The 10,877-nt window shown below is 37.8% G+C and overlaps 1 protein-coding gene across 4 annotated transcripts in view; it reads left to right on the plus strand.

Moving 5' to 3' along the window:
* The window catches only part of LOC126336805 (mediator of RNA polymerase II transcription subunit 13), a 202,188-nt gene that overhangs the window by 129,511 nt on the left and 61,800 nt on the right, over window positions 1-10,877 (plus strand). For 3 of the 4 annotated variants that reach the window (XM_050000847.1, XM_050000856.1, XM_050000875.1), the window contains 3 exons: window positions 3,980-4,175; window positions 6,340-6,453; window positions 6,639-6,809. In XM_050000847.1, the coding sequence (XP_049856804.1) occupies window positions 3,980-4,175; window positions 6,340-6,453; window positions 6,639-6,809 (481 nt within the window). The remainder of the gene's footprint in view (window positions 1-3,979; window positions 4,176-6,339; window positions 6,454-6,638; window positions 6,810-10,877) is intronic. The other variant, XM_050000866.1, reaches the window with a different exon arrangement.

Here is a 10,877-nt window from a genome sequence, read left to right on the forward strand (position 1 = left end):
GACGTAATGTGACACAGGTATGGCATTGGCCTTTAAGCACTGTGTGCAAAGGTTATTCATTTCAAGTTTCTTGAAACCAAAAAACACTACTCAAAAGATCTGAATCGGGAAAAATCGGATCAATTTGTGCTTTATTCTCTTCTGCTGCCAACTTCTACTTGGTGTGGTGGCTGATGGGAGTAACTAGTTTCATTTGAATAATGACCGATCACAGCAGATTTCCGTTTGTACTGTGCGTACGAAACTTCATGATTGTTGCTCTCGTCATGGCAGCTCTCGTCATGGCAGCTCAGAAGCACATTTCGCATTTCATTGTTTGGCGACTTTTAGCACAAGTTGACACCTTTGTGTTGTTCAAATGTTTCTGGTTTCAATAGTGAAAGCATTTCTGGATCAGTAATTAAAGTGTTCACCAGTTAAGTATTTTATTTATATAAATATTTTGGTGGTATTTCACATACACCCAAACCATGTGAATAGTGTAAAAGGGGATTTCACTGTACTATTTTAATATTTGAATAATATCTATGTTTTCAACAGTTGTGCTTCAGTGTGGTAAGTGCCCTGGTAGTTGTGTTTTCTTTCTTTAAACATTGTAATTCAGTGAAATGGCAGTGACCTCAACTGATTATGGAAAAGTCATTAGAACTTAATGTCATGATTTCTGAATTTTGCCGGAAAGAAAGAAAGATGATGAAGAAGAAGAAGAAGAAGAAGAAGAAGAAGAAGATGTCCAAGCTCAAACTGGGAGCATTTAGTCAAAAGTTTTGTGTGTATTGTGCTGCGTCTTAGTGGGAGAAGGAGAGGGAGGGGAGACCACCACTGGAGAAACCAGTACAATGCAATACTTGGAAAACTTTGATGTTAACCGACACTGGTCGCGGAAGCTTATGCCATTGTATGCGAATGGTTAGTTACAAACCACAGACTATTTCGTTCAGCTTCATGATTTCGTTGCATTATCAGATTGAAAAATTCAAGCAACCGGTTTTCGCAGACTGTGTGGCGAAAGTGCACCAAAGAAGGGTAAAAAATACAAGGGGAAAGAATGAAAAATGTGATGAGATTTACTCTGTAAGCTACAGACATCAGGTACAGGGTAAAACCATAAAAAGGACTTATTATTTTCTTTATTGAGTCATTTGAGACAAAGACTTGATTACACAAGGACCAAGGCTGGCACATGGGACAGTGCTTTTTCCCAGGGACAACACTACAGTCCATAATGTTGCAATGTCAACAGTTTCCATGCATCAGTCAGTGTCAGTGCATCAGTTGAGATCCATGTACGTTCCTGATCCATTTTATTCTCCTTCTTTGAAGCTATTTTCATACAGTAACAGTTTTGACTTCGTATCAAGAAGCATTGTATATTACATACAATGAAGCTTTTAAGTGCAAGGCCATATAAGATATCAGAAGTTCTTCCAAACACAGCTATCACATTCTCAGGATTTATCAGTGTTTCTTATTTTAAGATTCTTGTTAATAATAATGCAGCTAAGCAGTAGAAAATATCTGACATTGTGCTTTACTTTCTCTACGTATTGGTTCTTCGTAAAGAAACTTGTTCTCTTGACGCAATTAAGCTATTATCATGTCTCTTTATGTATCATTCCACTGCTGTGTTGCTACTAAAAAGACATTTCCGCATATGTGAGGATATTGTGAACATGAGACTTAATGAGCAATGTTGCCAAACTGTATGTATTTATAATTTGCCAGGTACATTGAGCCTGTAACATATTTTGAAGTTTCGTCAGCGTTTTTAGTGGCCTCACATAATTTGATTATAAATTGAGCAGCAGATGATGATTGGCTTTTAATATATTCTTGTTTATAAGTAACCGACGGGCATGCACAGCAAGGCTTTAAGGCCCAGCCATTATAAGCTACATAATGGCTGATATCTTTTCCTTGCAACATCATGTGTCCATCAAGTGAGCACAGGCGGGTGCCCAAAATTACCTGCAAGCTATGATGGAACATTGTTGGAGATCTCTCTTTAAGCCTTTTGCTGCTAGAGATGTGCTCTCTGCATTCCCGGCTGAGGGCAGCTTTTGTTATGGCTGCATTCCTCGTCAAATGTTGGTGCCTGTTCTGAGAAAAAAAATACTTATCCAATTTTTTTAAAACTATTAGTGGAAGAAAATTTAATTTTTTACGTCTTACAGTGTGATATCTTTCCTCAATAAGGTACTGAATTTCTTTTCATTATATGCTTTAGTTAGTTTGCTTCATGAAATTAAGTAAAACATTGCATGAAATTTTAAAGATCTTTCTGAGAGAGAAACACCTTGCATAAACTATGCAATTATTGATTGTACCTTATACATTGCCATGTATGAAATGAAATGTAGGTCAGGTATCGAAATTTTATTTAAAATTGAAGGCAGAAAGATGTTTCATTCTCGAGTCAGAGTGTTTTATATCTGACGGATAGTCGCACGCAATGTGCCCATTCACCTCCTTGTGCAACGCAAATCACATGCTTGTAACAGTCGTCATATTGAATAATGATTCAATATTTTGACACGAGTTTCTTTGCAAATGGTAGCAAGCAATGAGGCACACATGTTGCATGATAAAAACTTGAAACTTACTTTTTAATGTGTAACTCGTCCACAGCAGTGAGGGTTCGGCGGCTCAGGACGCTACAGATGTAGGTAAACCCAAACGGCATATGCACACACATCCACAGCACCTGGGTAATGTCATAGCAGGATGTGTATACATGTCCCCAGCAGTGGTAGGGTTAAACCATAATTACTAATCATGAATTATTATAGCAGCATTGATGTGAAGAATATTACACACTTAAGATGATAAACAGGTGTTGACTCGAAAGTTATTTCCTTATTTACTAATACATTTATCTTACTTGCAGATTAGACCTTGAGTTCTTTTCTCATTAGATTTTGAAACTGAAAACACTCTGGTCCCTTTAATCCCACAAACCAACCAACCTGAAAAAACTGCTTTCTTAATATACTACGTACATATTTATCATTCCATATATGTGAAATTTCTGCATTTTGCAGCTTTGAGGCTGTCTATCAGAGTGATGACCTGAGTGCTATTGATTTCTCTTACGTTATGAAAATTAAAACAACAAAAAAGTAAACCTTTCTAATAAAAACTGCATACTTTTTTTGTTGATGAATCCTACCCTATTAACAATTTAATGGGATTGAATAAGGGGTATATTATTTGTGTGTAGGGAATTACTCCATAACAGTAGTATTTATAATGATGTGTTCTCCAATCTGAAGTTTCGTTTAATGTAGCTCGCCATGCTAGTCCATCCTTTGTGCCGCAAGATATGTCCTGTTAACCTCTGTTTTCTTCTAGCCACATAATGCAATACATGTTTTCCCTCTCCATTTTGATTATATACCTCTTCATTATATATTTGACCTACTGAGCTGCCTAACAAATCTTGAGCATTCTTCTGCGGTACCATATTTCAAAAGCTTCTCTTCTCTTCTCTTCATGACTGTCATCTTTATTATTCACATTTCATTTCTGTGGAAGCCTACACCCCAAACAGTTACTTTTGGAAGACATTTATATTACATGTTTTCTTCCCTCATGCACCACTCCCTCCCCTCACTCCATCAAAGAAAGAAAGAAAGAAAGAGAGAGAGAGAGAGAGAGAGAGAGAGAGAGAGAGAGAGAGAGAGATTTTATTTTGCTATTGCAAATCTGCATTTTCTTTGTATTTTCTTCTGTCATGGTTATGTTGCTAAACAAAGAGTGAAACTAGTTCACTGCTTTTAGTGTCTGATTTTGTAAGCTAAACCCCACAGCATCACAAAGTTTAACTTGCCTGCACTCCTTTACCATTGTTTTACTGTTGTTGGTGTTCATCTTCAATCAGCGTACTTTACAAGAGATAGCATGTCTCTCATAATTATTAAGTTTCTTTAAATCACTATGCATTCAGAGTTTATAAATTATTTTCTTCTACTTTTTGCAGGTTGAACCATCCTGTGAAGCGATTTAAGCCATGTGAATCGAAGTCAGGTGATCCCAGCAGGCATTCAGCTTATGCTCGCCGGATGAGTCCCAGTGACCTCTACTCCTCGCATCAGCATGCAGCGTCACCACCTAATGGCATGTCCCAGCCATTTATGAGACAAGAGATTAAGCAGGAACCTGGCTGTGGCATGATGGTTTGTACTGTATCATGCTCACTGTATTCTTCTTTCTCCTATGGTAAAATTTTAATTTATTCAGCAAGTGAGATGGCGCAGTGATAATGCACTGGGTTTTTTGTCAGGACGACGGCAGGTCAAATCTCTGTAGGCCATCCAGACTTAGCTTCTCCCTGTTCTAATCACTGGAGGTAAATGATTAATATAAAAAGGACATGGATAAGAGACCTTATCCTTCCCAATTCTAAACTTGTGCTCAATCTCTAATGAGCTTGACATCAGAGGGATTTTAAAACCTAATTCTCTTTCATTTAGTCCGATAAGAGCTGTTAATTATTATTTGGAAACAACATTAATTATACAAAGATTTTGGAAACGAAGAAGATACGTTCATTACCTTTCTGAGAATTAGTCATTGTGCACCATCAAAATTGTAGTGCTGCAAGGTTGTTCTGCCATATTTTAAGTATGGAATACCAGTTGAGTTTGTAAGAGTCCTGCTGCAACATTTTGAGATTGAAATTTCGAGGTTTAAATAGTGGATTCCCTTATGTGTCAGCAGACCATTAATTTTTTGCTTTCTGTCGATCCATTATAAGGTATTATGGTAGATGCATAACAGAGCAACACACACAAACCCCCTATTACAAAATTCTAGTGGGTATGTAGTGTGTTGTTGAATATTTAGATCTTCCTTGGATAGCAGTGTAAGTACGTGAACAGTTGACTACTGCTGGCATCAGTTGGAGGAGTTACCTGAAGAGTGTACGATGTACATAACGGGGAAAAATTGAAACTCGATCTGCGTAATAGAGCCCACAGATTACTCTCAAATGTGCTTTCAAATATTTTGCCACCAATTATTTGATAATTGGAAACTGTGCTATGGAAGTATGATCCCATATCAGTGACCTATCAAACAGATTGTAAATACATGGGCATCATCTTTGGCTGGTTTACTGTGGTGCTCACATGAGGCACACACAGGTAAGGTAAAGAGAACTCTTAACAAGAGTTACTGCCTTCCATCTGTAATGTGTTTATGGATTTGTCTTGAAAAGTCATTTCCCTCTGCACATTAAAGTGTGATAGATCATCACGCTGTTCATTTCAGTCTCTTCTCTAAAATGGAGAAGTGGCAAGAAATATGGATATAACATACAAGCAGATAACTTTAAATATGAAAATAAGAAAATCTTTGGTTAGTAATTATAATTCATTGCATGAAAATTTGTTAAAATTATTCAGTATTGCATGGCACTATTGTATTTTATTATTATTGTTTTATCTATCCATTTATTTTCTTGAGAGCATTATGATCACGAGACCCTCTATTTTCAAGTAGGCATTCTTTTGTACCTCACCATCCAGATTCCGTTCAGTCACTTTTGACCTGATTCAGTTCTCTCTCTCTCTCTCTCTCTCTCTCTCTCTCTCTCTCTCTCTCTCTCTCTCTCTCTCTCTGTCCTCCCAGTAAACTTCTTATTGTCTGTTATGCCAATGTAGTTATAGTAGTATGTACTACTTGTACATTTATGAGCTTGCTGGTTAGTTCCTAAATTATATTAATAATTAATTGTCGAAATGCAGTAAGAGTTTCATGCAATGAATTCATGGTGAGATGAGAGCAATTTTTTTTTTCCTTAGAAGTGGTAAAGTCAGTAGTTTAGAGAAGCATTGGAGTATTTAAGTTGTGTAAAGGATGAAACCTTGAATGTGAATGATGCATTCTGTGGAAATTTGCATGGGTGCTTCTTTTTTTTTTGTGAGATGGGGGGGGGGGGGGGGAGGAAAGATATGATTGACGCTTTTCAGTAGTATTTGTATCTCATCGAGATTTTTAGTTCTGTTATCTCAAAGTTTACATGTTGTGTTCTCATTTGAAACTTGATGTTGAAAGGAATGCATTTTCCCTGCATGTTATACTGTTTTTCATTTTAGCCCCGCAGTTCCTCTGAATGTCTGTTTTTCGAATTCTTCATGCTTAGAGTACTTCTTTTTCAGTCTCACACTGTTTCTTTGTTTTAACTTTGTAAAACTATGGCGGAAACTGTATGATAAAACACATGGGTAAATTCTCTGTGGGGGTTTAATAAACTTAGATACTAGTTGTCCAAAACTTCACTGTTCTAACTAAATCATTATGTAGAGAGAAATGTATTAGTCATGGTTTTTATTACAGATGGAGGTTGAGAGTGTTCAGTTAAGTAAAAGGTCTGATCCGTACGAATTTGATGATGATATGGCTGCCCCTTCTGTCAGTATGGAAGGGTTTAAACGAACTAATTCATTAAAAGTAAGTGAAACAGAAACAGTGATACACTGTTTTCATCTTTTTACTTCCTTCAGAGTAAAGCATTACTGAAGTATAGCATTCCAAACCACTGAAATTGAAAGACTCTGCCTTTCCTCTGCATAATGGTGCAATTTCATTTAGAACTCTCAGTTTTGCCATTTAATAATTTTTCCATTTGTTCACAGGAAGAAGACAGGAAAAGTGGCAACTCCATTGGTCCTTTCGATCCTGTCAATGCCAATGGGCCTACAAATAAAGTCCCTAATAGCCTGTTTACAAATGAAGGTCTTCAACCCTCATACAGGGACCTGGACCAGATATTTGACAATGATGATGAAGCCTCCTGTGATGAAGCGGTAAAAAATTGTTTTTCACATTTTAAAAAATTCAGTTACTGACTTTACTATTGGTCATTAACCTTTTGTGTCCTAATGCTACATGTTATTTGTTGTAGCTCTAAATGACAAATTCAAAATATCCTTTATCAAAACCCTGTCAGCAGTTAATGTATCTCAAAACTTAGCACTAATTCATGAATTTGAAAAGCATTCTGTGCTACTTTAAGTTGATGCAAAGCATTCCAACATTTTTTTAGATGATTAGTGTGCATATAGTAATCCATTAATAAATATTCCAGTCAAATTGTATTTTTATCAGGAAAGTTGGGGGGTAGTTTGATTTCTTCCATTCTATACTTTTTTTTTTAGGCGAATCTTTGGTTTGCAAACAATATTGTGTGATGTTGGAAAAATCAAAAAAAAAGGAGTAAAACATAATTTTTTCTATCAGTTTGTTGCTTATACCTCAGAAACACTTAACTTCAACTCCAAAACTCTAATTTATTGTTAAAGGCTCTCAGTAATACCTCCCAGTTCCCTGCATGTCCCTTATTTAGGTATTTTGTGTAAAGGTAAGAGTCAATTTTTTTTCCAAAAAATTGCATGATGTTAGTTATTTAATGAAGCTTGAAATTTTACAAATTCATTTACAATAAAGTTGAAGTTCCAATGGAAAATACTGAAAAATTATTATATATTATTATATGTTACATTGTTATTATGAGCAAAAATTATATGTGCATCGTTATTTAGAGGGTCCCGGCTGTTTTTCTTAGTAGACGGCAAGTCTTGGTATAGGATAGTTTCTGAGTTACAATCGAAAAATATTGTGCATCACAAAATTTTGTTGGCAAACCTTAGATTTGGATTCAGATTTTAAAAAAAAAAAACCACTTGAAATGGAAGAAATCAAAACTAACCCACAACTTTCCTCCTAAGGGCCCTTTTGCTCACAAATTGACTGTATTTAAACATCATTCGGAGATTAAGAAGGTGTGTTTGAAAAGCATCTTCAATAATGAAGCAGTTCCTTCCTAGACTGAATGGGAAAATTGGATGCTAGGGGGCACAATATTAGGTGTCCATGGCGGAAGTAGAGCAGCCTCCAACTCAAGACCCCTGTACAGCTATTTTCTTAATGTTAGCAAGACACAGGCATGCATTATCGTGTTGCATCAGCCTTTGAGACAGTCTGTCTGATCAGTTGCGAAGCATTGGAATTTTGGCTGTAATTGCTACATTTAAATTCTTGCATAGTAATTCATAGTAAAGGATTCTTCTTTTTATGCAATAGTTCACATCATTGTCACCTGCTGATGAATAATTTTTTTTTTATGAAGCAGAGCTTAAAACTACTGCTTTTTGTAAATATGGTTCATGGGCGACATGTCTGATGTCGTTGTGAAATTTTCACAATATTTTGACAGCCAAGCTGACTGACGTCTTCAGTTGTGGCAAACACGTTGTTCACCGCACCTAAAAATGTCTGTCAGTTGCATCGACAAAATGTGTTGAAATTTCCTGATGACATCTAACGTCTCGCCCGAGAAACATACTTACAACTAGTCTGTCGGGGAAAGCCTCAAGCAACATATTACTATTTCCTGTTGTTGACATGGTTGTTTTATCATAATTAACAGTTTTGGGGGGAGGAGTAGTCGGTGGTGGTCGTGAACTAACTGGTGGCAGTTCAGCAGGTCCGTCAGTGATCAAATTACTCGTCTCAAAAGTACTACTCTGTAGAATGTCACAGTTGTTGTCTTAATAATTTAATTGGATAGATAAATAAATCTGTACACCAAGCGGTGGCAGAACACACACACACACTAAAAAAAGTTATAATTAGGCAAGCTTTTGGAGCCAGTGGCTTCTTCTCCAGGCAGAAAAGTCGAAGGGGAAGAAAGAGGGGCGAAGGAAAAGGACTGTAAAGGTCTAGGAAAAGATGTAGATTTCAGGAATGTCACCCAGAACTGCAGGTAAGAGTAGACTTAACCAGATGGGATGAGAAGGAAAGACTGTTTGTTGGGGAATGCATCAAACAAATTTGAAAATATGAGTGCATGAGTTAATAAGAGTAAAAGCTAAGTGCATTATATGTAACGGATGTGCGAGGGGAGGGGTGAAAAATAGATGGGTAAGGCAATGAAAAATGTGTAAAACTAAAAAGGAGAGAAGAAAAGACTAGTTACTGTGAATAAATGCTGAGATGAAAGGAATTGACATAAATTAAGACCAGATGGTTGGTGAGAATGAAGGATATGTTGTAGCGCTGGTTTTCACCTGTGGAGCTCTGGGGTCTGGCGTGTGTGGTGAAACAAGCACCGAGCTCACAATGGTGATCTTCTAGGGTATGTGCTGCAACTGGATATTACATGTATGCGAACGTAAAAAGCGGAACAGTGTTTACGTAACAGCTGGTATATAAAGTGTCATTTCACAGGTGGCTCTCCCTTTGATAGTATATATTTTGGCAGGTACAGGGCTGGTATAGGCGGTGGTAGGAGGGTGCATAGGGCAAGTCTTGCAGTGCGGATGGTCACAGGGTAAGTAGTGGTGTGCTGCAAAGTTGTTTTTTGGAGTGGTCAGCATTACCACAATTGGATATGATACCCGGGAAATCTACTTTTGAATTAGACTAGTGGAATAGTTACATCCAGTGAAAGCTGAGGTGAGAATGAAGGTATATTGCTGTAAAGAGTCTGCATCAGAATAAATATGTTTGCCTCAAATGCCAAGGCTGTATGGATGGGAATGTTTGACATGAAAAGGATGGTAACTGTCACGATATAAGTAATATCGTTTGTTAGTAAGTTTAATGTGGACAGAAGTGTATAGCTGGTCTTCAGTGAAGATGAGATCAACATCAAGGAAAGTGGCATGGGATTTGGAATAGGATCATATTAAATTTAACTGGGAGATGATAGTCAGAGGTTCCAGGAACTTTAACAGATGAGCCTCACCATAAGTCGACATGGTAAAAATGTTATCAGTGTATCTAAACCAAACCAGGGGCTGAAGACCTGTGGTTCGCAGGAAAGCCCCTTCCAAGCATCCCATGAAAAGGTTGGCATAGGAATGAGCCATCCTGGTTCCCATGGCTGTACCCCTGATATGTTTGTATGTCTGTCCCTCAAAGGTGAAGTAGTAGTTGGTAAGTATAAAGTTGATTAACGTGAGTAGGAAGGATGTCACAGTTTGAGTATAAGGTGGGTGCTAACTGAGGAAATGTTCAACAACAGACAGACCATCTACATAGGGGATGTTAGTATAGAGGAAGGTGGCAAGCAAGGTGTGTGGTGGTAGTGGGACAGGCACGAATTTCAAATGAGCCACAAAATGGTTGGTATCTTTGATATAGGAGGGAGGTCTTTGTACTATAGGTTGCAGGTGCTGACCAACTAAGGCAGATATACGTTTGGTGGGTGCTTTGAAGCCAGCAGCTATAGGACAGCGAGGATGATTGGGGTTGTGGACCTTAAGAAGAAATGGGGGTGCGTGGTTTAGGTCGGGTGAGAGGTTCTATGGATTGAGCTGTTAGTCCTTGCAAGGGGCCTGATGTTTTAGGGAGGGATTGCGGCTCAGTTCGAATCACAGGGATGGTATCTTGATGGCAGATGATGTATGTAGAGATGTCAGACTTTCACTAACACTCCTTTTGGTCAAGTACCACAGTGGTAGATCCTTCATCTGCTGGGAGGATAATGATGGAATCGTCAGCTTTTAGGGAGCATAGAGCATGGAGTTCTGTAGAGGAAAAGTTTTAAATCTTCAGCTGCCTTCTTCTTTGATATTCTCTGCATAAGTGTCAATGCATTCAGAAACCTGTCGATAATATTACTTTTGTTCTGCTTGGAGCTGTAGCCCACAAATAGGATAATCCTTATTTAAACTGCTATGATTTGATAATGTAAATATATGTCTGCTTGTGTCTGTGTATGTATGTATGGATGGATGTGTGTGTGTGTGTGTGTGTGTGTGTGTGTGTGTGTGTGTGTGTGTGTGTGTGTGTGTGTGTGTGTATACCTGTCGTTTTTTCCCCCGAAGGTAAGCCTTTCCGCTCCCGGGATTGGAATGACTCCTTACCCC

This window comes from Schistocerca gregaria, chromosome 1 (genome assembly GCF_023897955.1).
Source record: "Schistocerca gregaria isolate iqSchGreg1 chromosome 1, iqSchGreg1.2, whole genome shotgun sequence".
Classification (NCBI taxonomy): domain Eukaryota; kingdom Metazoa; phylum Arthropoda; class Insecta; order Orthoptera; family Acrididae; genus Schistocerca; species Schistocerca gregaria.